The sequence below is a fragment of the Cygnus olor genome, chromosome 14 (genome assembly GCF_009769625.2).
Source record: "Cygnus olor isolate bCygOlo1 chromosome 14, bCygOlo1.pri.v2, whole genome shotgun sequence".
Lineage (NCBI taxonomy): Eukaryota > Metazoa > Chordata > Aves > Anseriformes > Anatidae > Cygnus > Cygnus olor.
In genome coordinates, this window is record NC_049182.1 from 13,363,419 (window position 1) to 13,384,640 (window position 21,222).

General features: G+C 45.8%; 2 protein-coding genes across 5 annotated transcripts in view; one reads left to right on the forward strand and one right to left on the reverse strand.

The window, feature by feature from the left end:
* CTNNA1 (catenin alpha 1) overlaps window positions 1-21,222 on the reverse strand; it is a 115,146-nt gene that overhangs the window by 48,057 nt on the left and 45,867 nt on the right. The gene's annotated exons all lie outside the window — the stretch shown is intronic.
* Window positions 5,497-9,700, forward strand: LRRTM2 (leucine rich repeat transmembrane neuronal 2). Of its 2 annotated transcripts, none has more exons than XM_040573107.1 (2): window positions 5,497-7,279; window positions 7,614-9,700. In XM_040573107.1, exons 1-2 carry the CDS (start codon window positions 7,276-7,278, stop codon window positions 9,158-9,160), a joined length of 1,551 nt encoding a protein of 516 aa, XP_040429041.1. In that variant the 5' UTR covers window positions 5,497-7,275; the 3' UTR covers window positions 9,161-9,700. The 2 variants fall into 2 exon arrangements, with proteins under 2 accessions (XP_040429041.1, XP_040429042.1); XM_040573108.1 differs by having other exon boundaries at window positions 8,042-9,700.

The window sequence follows — 21,222 nt, forward strand, 5'->3', positions numbered from 1 at the left end:
CTGCAAGTTTGAGATTTCTCCAACAGCTCTGTCAACAACCACACGGTTTGCCCTGGATCTCAAGCCCCAAACAGCTCTCTCTGCTTCAGCCCTCAGTCTTTCCTGCCTCTGCTGCTGAGATTGCCCAGGGTGATGGGTTGCACCCAAATACCCCCACTGCAGACGTAGCAGCCCCGGGGGCTGTGCAGCCCATGCAATGGTGCTCCCTTGCACAGCTTCAGGCCTGGCTATCACAGAAGGTTGTTCTTGAGCAGCCAATTGTAAGCCAAAAATCAATTATATTAAGGTAAAATCCTTATAAGACATTTGTAAGGGATGAAATCCAACATCAAATAAGTATCCAGGCTCACCCGCTGGCAGTTGGATCTCACCGAGGCTCGATGCAGCAAGTTTCACATTATCACCATTGTTAAAAGACAGAAAGGGGACAAGGTGCAGTGGCAGCTTCTCTGCCCCTAAGCAGATGGTGGGCTAAAAATGTCCTAATTTGTACCAAAATGGGAAAGCCAGACACAACAGTGGTGGTCTTACAGTGTCACAAGGAGGGACTTTTTTTTTCCTATATAATACAGCTGGTATGAGAGTTTTATGCAGCATACATTATGTGACCACAAACTAATTTCTGAACTTCTATGCCATGATCAGGATAATTGTCCTGGTGGGAAATAAACAGATAAATAGATTTGCAGCACTAAAGTGAGGGCATGCCAATGATCAGTTCTGCAGATACCAGGCTGGTTTGAAACCCTTGCACAGGTAGCCTTGAATCAGAAACACGAAGCCTGCTCTACAGCAGAAATAAAAATTAAACAAAAACCGAGAGGGGAAAATTGGGATGTTGTCAAGTCATTACAGTTTAATGAATTTTTGAAGTTTTGTCACTTCCCTGATCAAGCAATTTGATTCTCATCACAAAAGGTAACTGAAAGCTGGCTGAAATTAAAACCAGGAGCTTGTTCCAACCATGCCACAGGCTCCAGCAGACCTGATGCTGGTCCGTTCTTCACACTCAAAAATGAAAGCAGAAATCTTGAAATAAAGTGAAAATTAATGCTGCTTTTTATTGAACAGCTTGCTGTTCCCATGCCTGGTAGACACAAAACGAGAAGCCTGGCTAGGCTGGAAGGGATTTGTTCAGCCCGCACCAAAGGTGGCCGTCCGACGGCGCTGGGCTCTGTCCGTCTTTACCCGACGCGCCCCGGGGCAGGCAGCAGGCTCCTTGCAGCCACCAAGCCACCTGAAACAACTGAAATCTGCCAAGTGTCAGCAATCAAACTGAAATCCTGCTAGGAGACACAAACCTGCAATTGCTCCCGCTTTCAGATGCTCCAACACCCCTGCAGCACAACCATGTTAATGAATCCCGAGCATCCCCCCTGTACGTGCAGGCATTTTTTCCAGGAGTACCTTTGGAGACGAGATATATACTCATCCATTACACAGAAAGCCAAACATTCGGCTGCTCCACGAAGTGCCATTTTACTTCTCCCTGGGTGCCCCTGCATTACCATCTGAACGGGAGGCAGGAGCACGCTTTTGATGTGAATCCACCGATCGCTTCCACTTTGCCATCCCCAGCTTCACAGCACGGAGCAGCCTCGGTGCGCGAGGTCTGGGTCCCTTTCGGATGAAAGGAAACCAGGAGATGGTTTCCACTAATGGATGTTCAGTTCATGAGACCTGACCACAGCCGGCCCTACATAAAATGCCCTGAAAAGCGTGCAACGCATACATTAGAGCCCAGGCGGCTCCAATTTCATGCCGTTGATCTGTTCCTATTAAGCCACGCCATGTACTAACACAGAAATAGCTGTATAATCCAAACCCAGCACATTTGAGCAAGGCAGCTCTGCTTTATTTCCATCTTGTTGGCATTCAGAAATTTCAGTACAGAAGCTTGTCAGAAAGTATTAAGAGCTCTTGGGACAGTCGCGACACAAACCACCCTGCTAATTGAGCCGCAGTAATTTAGCACCTCCCACGTCAGCTGCTAACCCCACACCTGCCTTAGGGCTGGGGCAGGGGCACAGGACGAACACCAAACACACCTCTGCAGCTGCAGAGAGGGGACCTGTGTCATTCCCACCCGAAACCACCAAACCAATTCTAAGCGAGGCTCTGGCCCGAAGACAAGGATGTCAACTTGTGCCAGTCTAAAGTTGCTTGGCTTTTTTTTTTTTTTAATATACATATTATTTGCATAAAATTAAACATAGCACACTAGCTGTGGGGCCACGTGCACCCGTAAAGTCAGAGTGGAGCCGGGACACTGGTTGCTCTGACCCTCGACAGCATCTGGCAGAGTTACACACCCTCCTTGGCCACGCCAATCACCTTGTCCAAGCCCCATGAATTTCACCCACGGATTCCACCTTACAGCTCAACAATTCCTGCTTAAGCTGGGCTCTACAGCAATAAATCACGTTTTAAAGGCTCCAAGTGAGCGCTCAGCACCTCTGGGTAATTTGTTCCAGTAATCAATTACTCTTGCTATTAAAAACTTGGCCACTGTTGCTAGCCCGAACTTCCTTGGAGGGCCCCCTGATGACACGGAGAGTAACGTCTCCCAGCAAGCAGCTTCTACGCACGGGATTAGGACTGACAACAGCAAACCCCGAATATTCGGGCTCCTGATGGGATTGTTAGGGACTGTTAAGACACTAGTACAGAGCACTGCTATCTCTGACGGAACCACAGGCTCCGCAGGCAGTGGTACCGGCAGCAGCTGATAGATTCAGTAGATTTCATGGGGTCACGTTGACCACGCCAGTCATTTTGCATTATGATACCACCACGCTGTCCAGTACAACTGATAACAAGCTTAGCCACACAGCACATTTACTTTACTTTAAATCATATCTTCATAAGAAAAGGCTAGAACTGGCGTTAAAAATTGCACGTTTCCCTCACCCCCTGTAATTTTTTGCTCTTCCACCATCATCACTAGGCTGCTTGGAAAGCAACACAAGCACTCACTGTCACATCCTTGCTGTTCCAGCTCACGCAGCTATCCCCTCTATTTTTTTTTTAATTGCTTAAAGCAAAGAAAGGGGATTTGTATACAAGGAGGCAAAGTGGAATCACTAACTCTGTCAACAAAGCATTCCCTTTGTAGGCCTGCCATCTGACTCCGAAACAAAACCCGAAACAAGTTTTTCCTGCAGCTACTAAAGTTAAAATCCAACCTCAACTGATTCACAAACGTAAAAACGTGGAGCATGGTGGTGGTAGCAAATGAACGCTATCTTAAAGCGACCAGGATCAGCAGTGCATGTACTACAACGCAGTTATACAGCCATGTTTTTATAGCTAAATATCAAAAACTTCCGTTATTAATCTCAGAGTTTCACCTAAGACCGGGGAGCTATTGAGGACCGGTGCCCCCTGCCCCACAGCCATCCCTCGTGCTGCTCTACCCAACCGAAAAAAAGGTCATTCGCAGACGGATTTCTGCTTCAGGTAATCTCCAAATTGTCTTCCAACCTGTTTGTAGAGCAGGCAGCACCATGGTTAATGGCTGTGATTGACTAAGTGACAAATGTGCGCTTGGCATACCTTCCTCTGGGCAGGCGGGGGAAGTTGTACATCAGCGTGCGGCCGCTGAAGCAGGGCTTCGTGGCGAGGCATTAAGATGTAGTGCTCAGATTCAAGTTTGTCACATGCTTAATTTTCACCTTGACACCTCGCCTAATTGCATGGCTACAAAGGATGACCGCCCATACTCCCTCATTACCCCGATAGCAGGGCTGCAAACAAATTCCAGATGCAACACTGCTGATTCAAGACCAGGAAGGGTAAGCAATGAAGCATGATGTGTGAATTTCAGCAGTGTTTACCTACCTGATACCTGACAGTCGAGGAGACAGGAACGTATCCCGGTTCCTTATGGACATGAATGCAGAGTCTGCTGCAGCTCCGCCTCAGCTCCCCGAAACACGGGGACTGCACAGCATCTCCTCCACACCAAAAGCACAAGGAGGTCGCCCAGCCCACGTCTAAATCAAGTAAAATTAGCTCATTTGTTGCATTTAATATGCTAGGAAGGGTTCCACAAGATGTCAGCCTAACGAAATGACACTGCTGGCCTCGGGGTGCAGCTCTACTTTTTGAGTACATGCATCTAGCAGGGAAACCAGTTCCACTGCTGCGCAACGAGCAGGGCAAGGGAGAAGCCCCCGAGAGAGGCATTTGGTCCGAGCACGCTTATGCTCGAGAACAAGCTGGTTTTCCCCCATTTTCCCTCTTGGGTGTTACACGTGAGGATTTTGGTTGTCACCTCGAAGCGCCTGTTCTGGCGGGAGGCTCCAGATGGCACTCGTACGAGGCTTTCCCCAGCACGCAAGCAAGTTTGTAGTCTCAGAAGAAATGCAACGGTGTGAACTCCGCCGGCAGCTGGAGTTTATTCCCAGCCTATTGCACCTTGACACCCCAGGCAGCTCCCAAGGCACAACACGAATATTAGCACGGAGTTTCGGATTTAAAAAAGAATCAGATGCGTGCTTTCGGTAATAGCTAGTACTTCACGACAAGCGTGCATAAAAACATGTTTTGCTGAGAAAAGCGCCCATAAAGTTTGCGTTAACTGTTTCCCAAACAGGAAACCTGCTGGCAAGGTGCTAAATAGCCCTTGTTTGGTCACGGGCCAAAGAACTGAGAGCTTCAGAAAGGAAGCAACTTTCCGTGTTTGAACACTAACTCTTAACTCTGTGCCAGATTACACAATCTTCACGTGGGAGGAACCTACCAAGAGATAGCAACGCAAAAAAGCAGAACCCTTCCAAAAGTTACCTAAACTCAGCCTCCTGGGAATAATGGGAAGAGTTGCACAGGAGAGTAACCACCTTTGATCTCCGAGCTTTTTTCATTTTATTAAATTACACCCTTGGAACGTTATTTTAAATATCGTGTTATCGCATTGAGGCGTTATTAAAATTCAAATCAACACTTCAAATCAGGGTTTTGCACCAGCTTAGCGCTGTGAGCAGCGCAGCTACAGGTACATTGCTGCAGCAGTCCCACAAGACAGCTGGCGGATCAGGCTGGATTTCAGTTTGCATGTTTTTTGCACAGTGAATATTAACCACAGAGAAACTCTTTGAATAGGTTTGTGCAACTTCTTTATGTGTATTTCTTTCAGTCTGGAGCAAATGTGAGAATAGTTGGCATGATGGTGCAATTTAATACATTTACCTAGCATTTTCTGATTTATCATTAAAGATAATTATTTTCCTGAGGTGGTTTTTTGTTTGGGGTTTCCTTTGTTTTTGAGCAGTTCACCTTTCTCCATCCCTCCACTTCACTTAACGCTTCCTCCTAAGGCATTGCTCTGCTCTGGAAGGGACAATCTGCCAGAGAACCCAGGTACTGCAGTCAGTATCACAGCTATCCTGTGGGACCCAGAAGGGAGAAGCAGGCAGAAAACAAGAAGTCTGAGTTTAAATTAAGAGCCAAAGTTTAATAACAAAGGTAAATGACTGTTTTCTTCTAAGACCTCCTCTGACAATTCATCATCTCCCCCTGTTAGCACGGACAGTTTGTTATTCTCAGCTCATCCCAGTCCCGAGGTCATAAACGATACGTCGCTGCTACAGAGCAAACATCGTCAAGTGCCTCGCATCGCACTGTCGCTTTACATCTCAAGGTGAAAATAAAAGACAGGAGTAAAAGATGAGAGCTCCTTCGAGGCGCTGGCAGCAGGAAGCCGACACCCCCGGCTCACCAGATCAAGTCAAGGCCAGGGCAGCCTCTCCGAATGGCTGCTGCTTGCACCCAAATCCTAAACCCCCCAGACAGCTCCTACGCAGTCTGTTCGCATGCCCCTAGGTGCCAGCTGTCCTGCAGGAGAGCTTGCTGGGGATAAAGCGACCGGGGAAGTTTTGGACCAGCAGCCAGGAACCGGGCCGTGCCGCCCGCTTTACAGGGTCACTGGTTCTGCAAATGCATCTCGGCTCGACAGCGTGCACGCTGGCCGCCAGCTCCTGCGCCTACCCCGCGGCGAGCTGCTAAGGCAGGCACCGTGCCCCTGCTCACGGCGTGCAGGGGGAGTGCAAGGAAGCCCTCAAACTGCTCCGAGCCCCGACTGTGAATGCCAGGCTCACAACTTGCTCCCCTACGCTCCAGTGCCCAGCAACAAGCGAGCACAGGAGTCAGGGCTTGTGGGAATAAAAGGGGGAAAAAAGAGAAAAGATTTCCCAGTTCTGTAACTGCGTGCTGACAAGCTGGATTCCAATTAAGTTCTCTCCTGTGCTCTAATGCCAGCTTCGCTTTTTTCCAGAAATTTCCCACCATTTGAAACATTAGCTCCTGCCCTTTGTTCCAGGGATGTGTGCCGCACTTCCCGACACAGCAGCTTCCTCTAAAGGAGTGCTCTTTCTCTCCCCCTTTACCACTTTTGCAGGGACCCCAGTCGCAAGCACGCTGTTGTTATGCGGAGCTTCGGGCTGCCAAATCCCTCTCACCTCCCCGAGAGGCTGGTGCTAATCAGCATCCTCTATTCACACCGTGTACACTTGCCATCCAAAAGTTCCCTTCATGCAGCCAGGTTTAACAGGCAGCCGGCAGCAGCTAGCGTTAAGGCGCTTCCAACTGCAGCTCTGCGCTGCTCTCAGCGCCAGCTGAATCAAGCTAGCGAAGGTGCGGGGGGGCGCGGGGTGGTGCAAGGCTCTCCCCTGCCTCGCATCGCGGGGACGAAGGACTCCTACAGTTGATTTTTCTCCCCCTCCATCAGTGGTCTTTAACGCGATCACAGTATGCAGCACAATGCTTTAAAACAGCAAAGCTTCTGGAAAACCCAAACAAAAGGAACGTCACCAGGTGACGTCAGCCTATATACAGTCCTGTGTGGTCGCAGCGCATAAGCAAACCCATTCTTGTACCGCTTCCCTGAAAAGCTTTTCAGTAAATGCACTCATGCTACTCCAGGAGCTTCTCTCAGCAATAAGCCACCCATCTGCCATCAACAAGTTAGGACTAAAGGAACCCACAGCTGCGGAAAAAGAAAACGTGAGCTTCAATTAAACAGCTGAGCAGCCACAGAGGAAGAAAACTTGTATTAAGCATTGATTTAAAAATTACAGACCTGTCAGAGGAGATCAAGCCAGCGATTTCAAAAGGAATATTCCAAGAGAGCATCGTGGATTCAATTTTGCACTAATATCAAAGGACCCTAAAAAGCAGTAAATTATTCAAAGGCTATCTTACATTAGAGCCTTTCACAGACTCACTGCGTTGAGTCTAAAACTACGACTGAATGCAACCTCCAATGTACTCAAAAGAATGGGTAAGTGTATGCATTTCTCTCTACCTTTTAACTGAATGATCGGCTGTGTGTTACAGCAGCAGTTAGGTGCTAAAGCACGTTTTGCTGAAGTGAACCTTGTGAAAGAAATGTTTTCCGATCGTGACGCTGTAATCCTCCGTAATAGCGCTAAAGGCTCATCCTAAGTGTAATATCCGAGTATGCTGTGCTTAGTAGTAACTTGTTTCTTGCATTTAGAGTAAGCTTTTCGGAAATGCATGGAAATGTTATCTGCAGTGAAATCTTCCACCGTGATTTTCAAAGTATACTGATAAGGATATCCTATCTTGTTGTTTTCCTAAATTATATTCTGCAGGCTTACATTTCAAGTGGCCATTAGGGGCTCGTATGCTGGCAGCACTATATGCAATGAGTATGGTTTTAAAAATGCTGCCTGCCTTGGGCATGGCTTGTCCACCAAAATGTCGCTGTGAGAAGCTGCTCTTTTACTGTGACTCTCAGGGGTTTCACTCAGTGCCAAACACCACTGAAAAGGGCTCTCTAGGTTTGTCACTGAGGCACAATTTTATTACTGAACTTGAAAGGGATCAATTTGCAAGCTTCAGTCAACTTACTTGGCTTCACTTAGATCATAATCAAATTGCAACAGTCAGAGAAGATTCTTTTCAAGGACTATATAAACTTAAGGAATTAGTCTTAAGTTCCAACAAAATCTTTCATTTGCCAAACACAACTTTTAGCCAGCTGCTTAACCTGCAGAATTTGGACCTCTCTTTTAATCAGTTGTCCTCTCTGCACCCCGAGCTGCTCTACGGCCTCCGCAAGCTGCAGACCTTGCATTTGCGCTCCAACTCCCTGCGGACGATCCCCGTCCGCCTGTTCTGGGACTGCCGTAGCCTCGAGTTCCTGGATCTGAGCACAAACCGCTTGCGAAGTTTGGCTCGCAATGGATTTGCAGGATTAATCAAGCTGAGGGAGCTTCACCTAGAGCACAACCAGCTGACAAAGATTAATTTTGCTCATTTCCTCCGGCTGAGCAGCCTGCACATGCTCTTCTTGCAGTGGAACAAAATTAGCAACTTGACGTGTGGGATGGAGTGGACCTGGGGCACCTTAGAAAAGCTAGATTTGACTGGAAACGAGATCAAAGCCATCGACCTAACAGTTTTTGAAACTATGCCTAACCTTAAGACCCTGCTCATGGATAACAACAAGCTGACCACCCTGGATTCCAAGATCCTCAGCTCGCTCCCGTCCCTCACCACCGTGGGCCTCTCGGGCAATCTGTGGGAGTGCAGCCCCAAGATCTGCGCCCTGGCCACCTGGCTGAGCGGCTTCCGCGGCCGCTGGGAGCACCCCATCCTCTGCCACAGCCCCGACCACACCCAGGGAGAGGACATCCTGGACGCGGTGCACGGCTTTCAGCTTTGCTGGAATTTATCGACTGTGGTTACGTCCGCGGCTCCGACCTCCGCGGTCCCCACCACCGAGTACACAAAAAGAATAAGCTCCTCTAATTTCCATATGGGAGACAAAGAAATTCCAACCACGGCAGGCATGGTCGTCACCACCGAAGAACCTTTCCCGGAGCCAAACAATGCCATCTTCACTCAAAGGGTAATTACAGGGACAATGGCTTTATTGTTTTCTTTCTTTTTTATCATTTTTATAGTGTTCATCTCCAGGAAATGCTGCCCTCCCACATTAAGAAGAATTAGGCAGTGCTCAATGATTCAAAACCACAGGCAACTCCGATCCCAAACACGGCTACATATGGCAAATATGTCAGACCAAGGACCGTATAATGAATACGAACCCACCCACGAAGGACCCTTCATCATCATTAATGGCTATGGACAATGCAAGTGTCAGCAGCTGCCATACAAAGAATGTGAAGTATAATACCTACATGCCATCAAAAATTAAACCAGATAAGTAACCTATTTTAAAATTGTAGGGGACCTACATCAGATTCTAATTTTTACAAATGTTGACATAAAGCCTAATTTTCCAAACTACTTAATGGAAGCATTGTTTATGGAGTGGTGCAGTATTTTTAAGTTTTTTTAAAAAATAAATCCATAATATTTTCAGTGTTAAAGAAGCAATGATTACATTCAACTTGCACTCCTAATGTTTAAGAGTCTAAAAAGATGCTCACCTCAAACTATGTACAATGTTTCATGTTATGTAATTATATGACTGTGTGTAAACATTTATACCGGAGTCTCCATATTCTACTTTTTCTAATGAAAACAGCCCGAGTGGAAGGAGATTGGGTATCTGTACAGAGACCTGCAGAGGAACATACACTGCATTTGTTTGCCTGCAGCTGTACGATCCCAAACATCCCAGCTGGCTCATCTCACTTTAAAAGACAGACTTGGAGGAAGATTTTCCTCCTCTGATCATTTCCACTCGAGAGTAAAAAGGGGAGAGTGGGAAAAAAAAAAAAAAAAGTAACAAATGTTCAGGTGGGGATTTCGATGCATTGGGGACCGGTGAATTTATTTTAAATACAGTTTTCCTACCTCCATATTCATAGTTTGGCTTGCTTAAACGTACCTTGCTAAAGCTCACAGCAAATACAGACAGGAGCGGGTCACACGATCACAAATTAATCAGGAAGACTCTTCAGGCGCTTGCAAAGTAGCCAGCATTGCTTAATTAGGAAGGCTCGGTACGATGTGATCGATTCTAAATATTAAAGGCATTTAAATCGCATTGGATCTCTGGTTTGACTGGATAATGCTTTTCATGAATTCAGCCTAATTACTTACGCCTATGAACAAACATTTCCACACCTTTTCATGTGTAAATACCCTTGATGAAAGTTTTTCTTAATGAAAAGTAAATATCAACTGCGAGGTTAAGAGAGAGAGAAGGAAGGAAGAAACCTCTCTTTGTCCCCCCGCTGCCCCCCCGGCTGAGGCTTCCTCTTGCCTGGAAGCTATTTTCATGCACTAACTCCACTGGTTTCTCTGGAGACAGAATTAGCCCCTGTAATATAAGCTCTCACTTGTCCTCCTCTTCCAAAATTCAAGGTAATTACCAATTCAAAACCACGTACCTTCTGATAAGTTAGGACGATATAATTAGTTTATAGAATAGTTCACTGAAAAATGTTTCGTTTCTTACTTGATATGGGACAGAATCTAAACTAGTATGCCGTTAAAAATCATATATAAATATATATATACACACACACGCACCTCATTCCTAAGGAGCAATTTGATTTCTTTAGCCAGAAGTACCATATTGCTATTTATAATATATTCTGAAATTATATGTAAATACTTGCAGATCTATGCAGCGACAGTGGTACAGAGATGCCACGGGGGTGGGCGGGCAGGGGGGCTGCAAAGGATGACATTATTTTTAAGTCAACTGCTCAAATATTGTAAACATTCTAACCAAAGTTCAAAGGACCAGAGGGATGGCTTATTTTTTTTAAATATATATATACATGTATGTATAACTAAAAACCGTGTTGTGTCCAATGCTGCAGTGTTAAACGATTACCAGCAAACACAGATGAAGAGAAATTCCTCACAGTGTTGACATACCTTGAACAAATCAGTAATTACAGTATGCTAATTGTGTTGTACTAAACTATTCCGCAAACTTTTTAAACAGAAAATCACTGCATAAAAATCTGTTTGCTATTTCACTCTGCTTTTATATATCCGTATTACCACTTAGTGAGGTATTTAGGGTGCAATTATACAACAGTTTGATGTTTTATTGTGAAATGAATTCGTCCAAGGCAATTATAGCAAGATAAGTGTGACTTCTGTTCAGATTTTACATAAAGGTTTTTTCAATTACTGGTTTTGAAGATATTAATTTGCATCACTTTACTTTTACATACAGTGCCCTTATTATAAAACAAATATTTTTGTTTACTTCCCGTGACTCTGTACTTTAATAGAAGAGGTTCAGCGAAGACTGTGGTTTTCCATAAAGACAACTTTGAACCCCCTTAACTGTTTATAACATGATGAGCCAATTTACATCCCTTCTAGGAAGTCAATTACAGATTTTAGTACAATAAATCTGGCGAGGCAGGTGGGCAATGAGGAAATAGTCCCTATGATAAAATCCCACGAGATCCAGATCCAAAAGGCCAGACCTAAGGTGACAGACGCAAAAACTTTGTGCACGTAGCTGCTTGCAGAGAGCCTTGCTTCATTCCTTACCACCAGCAGGTGCTCGCAGCTCTTCCCTCTGGCCCGGGCTGCTGCTGGGGCTGGGCAGACCACGTGCAGCACCAGCCCCTTGCCTCGTGCCAGCCGACCCCGCGGTCTGTGCTGGAAAACTGGGGAGCAGACGCTCCGGGGACCGATTCCCACGTAGGCACCAGCAGAGACAGAGTTAGTTAGGGCTGAGCTCATTATTTATGCTGGCAGCCAAAAGATCTTACCCCACCCGCACCACCCGGCAGGTGGCCATACCGAGCCCGGTGCCCCCAGCGGTGTGCTGGAGGGAACTCTCCCCTGCTGCTCTGCGCCCAGCCACCCGCTGCAGGGCTGTTTGAAAAGTACCAACCCAATCCTCCTTCACCAGGGCGCCCAGGAGATGCCTTCCCAATGCCCCCAAAGTCCTCTCCGTCCTTATCACCTTGCAATTCTGCCCAAGAAGAGTACAGACAGGTGCTCCAGCCAACAGGCAATGCTGGTTCAATCCTCTTCTGCGTCCCAGCCCAGCTGTAAGCCGCTCGTACCAATCTTCTCAGCTTTACAGCTCTGTTCCTCTGCCTTCAAGAGGAACCCACCAGATACCCAGATGCTTTCCCCCACCAGCTCCAGCTGGTCCCGCAGGGCTCCATGGGCTGACGGGCAGCAAGCCTGCAGGTGCAGCCTCACGCGGCACCACTCAATTTTAGACCCCCCCAACCCTGTACGACGTGCTAACACAGAGCCACTCTCCCGAATGCCATGGCTCACGTCTGCCATTTCCCAAACCATGTGGTAGCCAAGTTCCAGGCATAAATAAAGTAAGTCCATAAACATTATGTTTAGGGTAACGGGTACAGTAAAACCCGCAGGATGTCAAAACATGAGCAGCAAAGTCAACTGGAACTCCCTTGGGAGGGACAGCAAATTGCAGGGAAAGCCATCATTCTACACAAGAGCACCACAAGAGGCTGTTAGTTCTTGTTTTATATATTCATTTTTAAGTCACTGTCTTCCATTCGCAATGGCTTGTGACTCTTCCAAAGAGGGGATTGTAATAATTGCCTTGTTTAGGGAACAGAAACCAGGATGATTTGGCTTAAGTTATCGGTATTCCTGTATGAATGGTGCCTGACAACAAGAGGTTGTTAAATTGTTCTCCCCAAATATCATCTCTGTTGTACAGTCTCAGTTTCTACAGATCCTAAGTGGCACTACAGGTGCCTCACCACCTCCTGGCACAGCATCTTCAAGCCTTCAGGGCCTTTTAGAAAGAAAAACTCGTTCCCCTGCTCTAAGATGCCTGTCCCACCCAAAGACCTCCTCCAGCCTCACTGATTTCCACCGCTTCCTCCTCCCCATCCTTGTGTCAGTGAAATGCAAACCCAGCAGCACGAGCTCCATTTTTGAGTCATCGTGTTGGAACAGGTCTGAATTAATGCTTTCAGCTCCCCTCTCGTTAGTCGCTCTGCATTAGATCATCGTTTAAATGCACACAACTAAGAATTACTTGATCAGGAGTAAAACAGGTTAGCGCTGAGCCTCTGACTGAAGCGCTCCTCTGCTAGCGGCAGCAAAGCTCCCGTTTCCTATCAGGAGGAAGCATGATTAATGCCACCATATCGATGTTCAGTTGTTTTGCTTTTCCCCCAAGCAGAAGTTACCGATTTTGCAGAGCTAGGCCCGGCCTGCAAGCATCCCCAGCGTCTCGGCTCCCCCGTCCCATGATGCCTCTTCGAAGACAGCCCCCTACTGCTGACATGTACAACAGAAACATCCGGTGGCTTTAATCAGAAATCTGCACTACACGCTTGTTTTTTAATGTGCCTGGGTTTATTTCTGTACTACTTTAATGAAAATAAAGTTGATTTAATTTTGCGAGCTGCACAGCTATTAAAATCCATCTGTTCAGACCTATGAAACCTACCCAGAAAGCTGAATTTCATCTTAAGCTTCCCATAAAAATTAAGAGTTCAGGAAGGTACATGGCACATCTCCTCCCCCAGAAAGAAGAACAAGCAAGGGAACAGTAGCAAAACCCAGAGGCAGTGCCCAGCAGCAGCTCCTCCCTCCCTCCCCGTGCCCCTCTGTGCTGCAGAGTCCCATGCACTGAGAGCGGTGCCAGGCTTTTTAAGCACCGTGCTAGCGGGATGCCTGGAGATCATCTCAGAGTCAGCTGGGAACACAGCACTTCGTGTCTGGTATAAAAACCTTCTGAGAGAGGGATCTAGGGAGAGGTGACAGAAGCTTTGATGGATATAAACTGGCCTCAGACAGGGCAAAACTTGTGTGATTTAAGGGCAAAGCACCACACGGCTTGTGCACCTGTGATGTACACACTGAAACCGCTAGCCTTCAACTACTCTTTTTTTTTTTTAAACAAAAAAGGACAAAAAACAATACACTTTCTCTTTTCACCATCATGAAAACATTAGTGAGTGAACTATTCTACCAGCGTGGCAACCAGAGATTAAGAGTCCTATGCGCACTGTAATTAAGTTATGGTTAACGAGCCGATTCCTGATGGGAGGGGTACAAGTAATGGAGCAAAATGGAGTTAAAAAGTGCAGTGTACAGAAAGATTTTGTTATTAAAATTGTGTATACTGTAAAACTGAATTCGCCTCTTTCTTCCTCCTTTTCCAAATAGAGGTGCCCAAAGCTCTCTTACACTAAGAGCAGCCTACATCCATCACGTCTCAGACATTTTCCACGCCACGGTTGGCCTGGTCCATTTGCTGGAACCGCACCACACATGGGCCTTGCTGCTTCACTGCAGGAAGCAGAGCTCTCTTGACTAGCAGGGGTTGCTCACACAGCAGGGGAAGGAGCGCAGACCCTCGGTCCCTGGTAGGGCAGCAGCTGGAGTGCGGCAGGTCCAGTGGGACTGCCCTGTCCTGCCAGGAGATGCGCAGGGACATGAGACCCCTACCACTTAGAGATGTCAAACGAGCAGCACATCGTCCCGGCTTTGAATTGCAGCAGCCCAGGAAGCACGCCGGGCTGCACTTCCCTGACGAGTGTCCTTTATGCGGGCTCCTGTAATGAACATGGTGTTCAAAGTCACGGTGCTTCAATAGCACGAGGAAAATCTCTCATGTAGACAAGTGACAAGTTCACAGACACAACCCAACAGACTTGATATAACAGCTGTAGAAAAGGAGGGGTTTCAGGATGTGCTAAGGTGACTACATGCACTGAACTGCCTGTTAAAGTCAGTTTAGTAACTGAGCCTGAGCTGCATTTGCATTTTTCTTTTGCAAAAGGTTTGGCTACAACAAATTCTCCTAGGTTCTCAATGCCAGCTGGCTAACCACTCCTCAAATCCTTCTCATACTTCAAAGCAGCACATGATAAATCTATTTGCTTAAACATTCAAAGAGATCAATTTTAAGACAAAGGCCATCTTTCTAAAACGCAAAGCCATTTGCTTTCACAAGGAAAGGCAGGATGCATAAGGAAAAAAATGATGCTCAGAAAATACTACGCAAAACTCTTAAAACCAATTAGTAACAAGGAAATATCAACATCCCTAGCAGCTAGCTTTTAAACGTAGGCTGTGTTAAGACAACTGCAAAAAAAATTGAGACTCAAGAATCTGGCCAGAGAGGACTGCACAAACGGACTGGGAACTGAAGCACACCCAGGCGAGCGCCGCCCGCCTCCTCCCAGCAGGCGGGCAGGCCAGGGACAGGGCTTGGCGCAAGCATTGATGTGCCCATAAAAGCCTCAAGTTATGTTCCTAAGAAAAGGTTCTTTATTAAATTGTTCCCTGTCAACAGTTTCATTACCGTTAGGTAGTAGGAAAACAATTGTACTATTATAAGCTTTACCTGTCATATTTGACATCAAGAGCCCTGTGCTCTGGGAATTATCCCATGAAACAAAAACTGACTGCAGTTGCCTCATTCACTAAATTCCGCCTTTATTTCTGTGCTGAATGACTGAAGAGGTTTGGCTACTGAGGGCATTCAGCAAACACTTCCAGGCTTAAAGGTAACCAAAATATTTTAGTTCTTCTGCTTTTTTTTAACCAGTAAGGTCTTACGAATTCTTTTTTTTTTTTTTTTCATCTTTCTTAACCTGTTAAAAAGGTTGAGACCCAAGACTTAAATACACACAAAGATCATTTGAGAACTTCTGAACCAGCATCACAAGCACAGCAAGGAGCTGAGCGGAGACCAGAGCAGTGTCTGGTTGTCCATCTCGAGCCCAACACAAGGTCATCCCTACAATATGTGGCACACGCAAACAAAACTAAAGTGGTATTCTCCACCACCAGGACATTTTAAGAAACTAGTACATCCTCCTTTTAAAAACACGGAATTATTTTAAATGCAGTTCAAGCAAGTTAATCCTGTTTTCTCCCAGCAGACTCTACTACTTGTATGCTGAATACTTAGACAAACTAGACAAAGCGCTTTTATTTTTCTCTCCCAATTCTCTCCCCTAAAAAAGGGTGCTGTGCATCCACTGTTTGACATGGGTGTATTATGTTTATATCAATTTAGAAAGCAGCCTTATTTCATGAAAAGTCTAGAAGCAGAAAATGTTCATCCATCAAGAAGGTTCCTAAATAATGAATGGGTCAATTCTTTACAGTCAAAAACAATTTTCTGTATTATAATCAGAAGAATAAATCTGAAAAATCCATTCTAATGGCTCTGAATCCGAAGGTAGCATGGCAGCTGAATTTTTAATTTTAAAATACAAGAGCAACGAGGACGAGGACTTCTGCTGTTTAAACATACAATCTTCTACCAAACAGAACAGCTTTACTGCATATTTAATAGGTAGAACAGGTTTTGTGAGACCGCATGAGATTAAAGCCAGCACTAGATACAGGAAACGCATTTCAAGTAGAAAGGTCCTTCCAAGATGCTTCCCAACCATACAGCTACAGAAATATCCTTTATGAAGTGTACAAAATATTGCAGAAAAGCTTATTGCAAGAAGTAGTGCTACTTATACGATAGCAAAGAGCTAAAAATATTGAGAAGAGTGTGAAAATGAAATCCAGCTCAGCCCTGCAGTAAGTACTTTTATTATGAGCTATTTGCTCTCTCCTTTAGCTCCTAAATAATCCATCACACGCCCTGAACCTCTGTCTCAAAAGCCATGTGCTGGTTAACTGGGACTATCATTTCCTGCCCTCAGACAGACTCCTTCAACCCTTATACCACCTTAAGATTTTAATCTTTCAGAGAAGAAAAACTGTCGTATTAATAGAGCTCTTACTAAAGCTAATAATGATCCAATCTGTTAACAGCGGGAATATGGGCAAAGGGATCAGGACGCAGACTGTAAATGAGCTCCCGTCACCGAAGACATGGCACAATGGCTCACAACAGGAAAGCACGTGCGCATTCCCCTCCGGTGAAGACATTTCCGGAAGCTTTGTTAGCACTCAGCTCGGCGTAAATCGGCGCTGAGCTCACCGAGTCGGCTCTCCTGCCCCAGGAGCAGCCGCGCAGCGGGCGCATCCTCAGCACGTGAAGAGCCAGGAACAAACTCGCAAGGTGGGAAAGCCACGCTGCAGGGCTCGCTGCAAAGGCCCTCTGCCTAGCCCCCCAGCTCTCATTTAAAGAGCAGGGAGATGAAGCACCATCTATGTTTTCCCTTAGCATAAGACGAGATGCCTGGGTAAAGACGTGGAACTATTTATTGATCAAGCCCAGCCCTGAAGCACAGCATCCCCAAACCAACAGCCACAGCTGTTATGCCAAGGTCTACAGAGGCTTAGGATTTACTCCATACTTGAAATTCTGGCTGAATAATTTAATAGTGAAGGAATTCCTCTTCAATCTTTCCAGGCAGTCCTGCAGGTGGAAACGGCCGTGCCACTGCCTTCCCAGGTAGGACAGGAAGGTGTCACCCAGCTCAGCACCTGGCGGGAGCGGAAAACTGGGACGCTGCTGCCAGAGAGGGGGCACGGGCTGCCAAGACTGCTCCCTCCTTTCAATAACTGGAAGCTGTATGGGTATCAAGTGCATACTTTCAGGGTTCAGACCTTCAGGAATTTAACAGCCACAGGGTAGGCAGGCAGAGAAAGCCACCTCTCGTTTATATTCTTCTCTACAGATGACCGACTTAGCTCTGGGACATCTATCAGCTCCATGGCAGCTGTGAAACTTTGGAAATAAGGGAGCGCTGACTGTATGACAGATGCCTTTTTCCTGCAATTAGCATCTACTCCTAAGACACCAGAAACTTAAAAAGGTTACGGTTAGACATTTGATTAGGCTGGACTACAGGAAAAAAATACAGCGGCAGGCACTGCATCTAACACACCGCCACAGTCCTGAGGAAAACAAAAAGTACTGCACCCCCCGGCAAGTTCCTGTAGGTTACGGTGACAGCTAACTTTCCAGTCCGTCCTTTACTGACAGCACGAAGCAACATGCTCAGTGTGCTGTACATAGTGAACTTTTGCCAAGCATTAGTCTGCCTGTAAGTGGAGAGTAATTCTCTACTTCAGAGCAGCTGAAATGTGTCATTCCTTTGGATTAGGGACATCTGCTGCCCATAGCTAAACTAACTGGACACCCACACAGTCCGCAACAATGCGGTCAGGAGCAAGGCATTCCAGGTATCTATGGGCCACACGCTGCATCCGAAATACCGCTTCAGCACGGGGAAGTGCCGAACAAGCTGTGACGCCTCTTCCACGCCACATTTCGGATTCACTGGCAGCACAGACGTTTGTTGACAGATCTGGAACCTGGAGAAAACCACCACTTTGTTCCAAATTGGAGAAGCGTTTGTGGAATGAATTCAAGGCTCTGCTCCCATACCGCAGAGCTACCCTCACCAGCAGGAGCCGGCACAGCACAACCCCCCCGAGGAGCAGCGAGGTCCCGACGTGCTGCAGCTGCACGCACACCCACAGCAGCATTACATGCAGACCTGGAAGCGCTCCGTGCCGTACTCTGACATGGCTCAAGACGACTCAGGGATCTTCCCGTGACTAACAGCCACCTGGCAGCACGCTGTAAAACACTGAAGACAAATGAAAGCACTGACGAAGCGGAGAACTACTCCAGTGCAGCACACAGATAAATTTCAGGGATATTACCCCTTCATATCTACAACTGTCCATGGACAACAATTAATTTGACAAAGCGTGCCAATGAGAGTGTCCAGAGACACATGAAAAAGTTTTATACTACATTCAGATGAGCCAGTGCTATTAGAGTGCTGAATGCTTTCTTCTTCTCAGTGGGCTCTCTATCACTTAAATAAGCCCAAGTAAAGCTGCATCATCAGAAGAGGAACTCTCGGACACCCATTTTCACTGTCCATTTATTCAAAACCAGTCATCTTCATCAGGCAAATTAGTAAGTGATCATCAGCAAAAAACAGTTTCAGTTGTTTATGCAAACTTAACTACATCACAGCACATTCCTTCTGCTCACTGCAACTCCCCTGACCGCAGCCCGCACCGTAACAGTTGGGATAGCAACGTAGTCCGTCCTCGCTGACCGTCAGACTGAAGCTGGGAACCCAGGAAAGCAGAGGGACCCACTCAAAAAAAGTGAGATTAGGTAAATAATGAAACAACCCAACCACTCCATTCCTCTAAAATACTTAATTCTATACACGTAAGGAACGCGTAAAAACTGTAGCAGAGATGTGACACAGTAAAGTGCACATGAAACAACACAAAGTGTAGACAACCAGTGACCCTGGGGTACTAACTGCAAATAACATTTAAAAATCGAAAGTTAAGTCTCAAAAAAAAAATAAAAAATCAATAGCAAGGAAGTTCTCCTAGGCAGTACAGACAAAGCTTCCAGCAATTCAGTCTGTAGAAGGGTTTGCGCCTCAGCTGATGGGGACCTGCACACAGCACAGAGATGTAATCGTGGTACCAGACTCCTCTAATATTATGTTAATCAATAACTTCATGTTATTTTCATGTGTAAACCAAATCTGGTTATATCTTACCCTAACCTATGTCTGGTTAGACTGTGTGCCTACTTCACAACCACCTTTTTCCAAGCTTTTTACCTGTTAGCAGCTGCAGGCCATCTGTCCTGCACCTTGGATATTTCCTGGTCATCTAAACCTCCAGCCAGCCTAAGTGTCGCTAGTTGCCATACCCTGCTTTAAGTGGGTAAACTGTGCTAAACTATTACTCATTTTTATCTTGGGTTTTGTTTATATTGAGTTTCCTACATTTGCTTATGCAAGACATGTTTTAAACTAGTGAAAGGATTCGGACTAAGTAACAAGACCACATACTTGACAAATACTGCTCACAGACAAAGCACAATATGTGATAAACAACAATAGGTTCCTGTGAACTGACTCAAAAAACACGTTCTGAGCAGAAAAAAGAACTTTTTTGATTATTAAAACAGCTTCTTCCAAGGCCATTACATAAATCTATCTATGTTTTGACAAGTTTTTAAGAAAATTCAAATTCAATGCATTGGGAAAGGCCTATTTTACCATTATCTTTTATCAAAAGCATTCTACTGCCTTTGAAACAGATATTTCAAATTAGTAACATATTTGTAGTCTTTCCATTAACATAAAATGCTCTGGAAGTCTTACTTCCTCATCTGAGCGCTACAATTTGCGGTTTTACTCTTGCACAGTCTGTTCCCTAACAGGAAAATCAGGAGAACATACTAGTTACTTGTCTACCAAATTTCACAACATTTTATCTTTAACGGCAGCTCACCAAAATCTTCAGGACCACCCCAGGCTAAAACCCATTCCTAATCCCATGTACCTTGCTCTAGAACTGCCACTCAAGGGCAATGCTGGAAGCACTGGAAAATACTAGGGCTGGCTCACCACCAGACACAGGGCTGGTTTGTAAGCAGCTCATCTCTTCATGTGAAGTGGCAAGTTTCATTCCAAGCCCAGGCAGGAGCCCAGTTCCTAAATAACTAACCTGTATGTACATCCGCACACACAAACCCTACTTGTGCTCCAGCTGCACGGGTAACTACCAGTTTCATTCAAATGTCTTCACAGGCAACAGTAACTGAGCAAGTGCTCCTATAAGCAAAGGTGAAATCAAAGCTTTAAAATTACTGTGCAGTGCTATCGATGTATTATTTCTTGAGGGAAAAATGATATTGCGACAGCACGAAGTAATTTTTTTTACCATTATATTCACTACTGATCTTGGGGAGGAGGGGAAGAGATGAAAAAGATCTCTGGTTTGGAAAATAGAACAGATTAAACTGGTACAAAATGTTTGCGAAAGAGCTTTACCAGGTAATGGAGTTAGTCTTCACTTGTGGCTTCCTCTCGTATCTAAAGAAGTCAAGGGCATGGGTTTCGTAACAACATACATACAGGCTCTATACCTCTGCAACACATTTCCACCACGGAGGCAAAAACATTTAGCCATACAGATGAGAAGTAATGCTAGGAAAGTCAACCTGCCTCAGCGTGCATCCTCATCTCCTTAAAAGCCAAAAAGAAAGCTGAGATGGGCAGTATAGCACACTAAAACTGAGTTTTCCTAGTTTACATGAAATCATGATTCAGGGGCAAAACCAGGACTGAGGCAGAGTTAGGACAACCTCTAAAAGCAAGATTTCAACCCAGCACATCCAGAATCTTTTGCAAAATGCAAGAGGTTTGTACTTAGTACCTTGAACATTTTCCAGTTGAGCTATGACAGCCAGACTGCAAGGCTCTAACTTGAAACTGGTTAAATCTGGCAGGCTTCCCCCACCCCTCCTCAAGCAGCAAACTCCTTCCCTACCCATCCTCCCTGGACGCCTCCAACAGTTCACATCCAGTCACCAGGTAGGAAGGAGAGGCA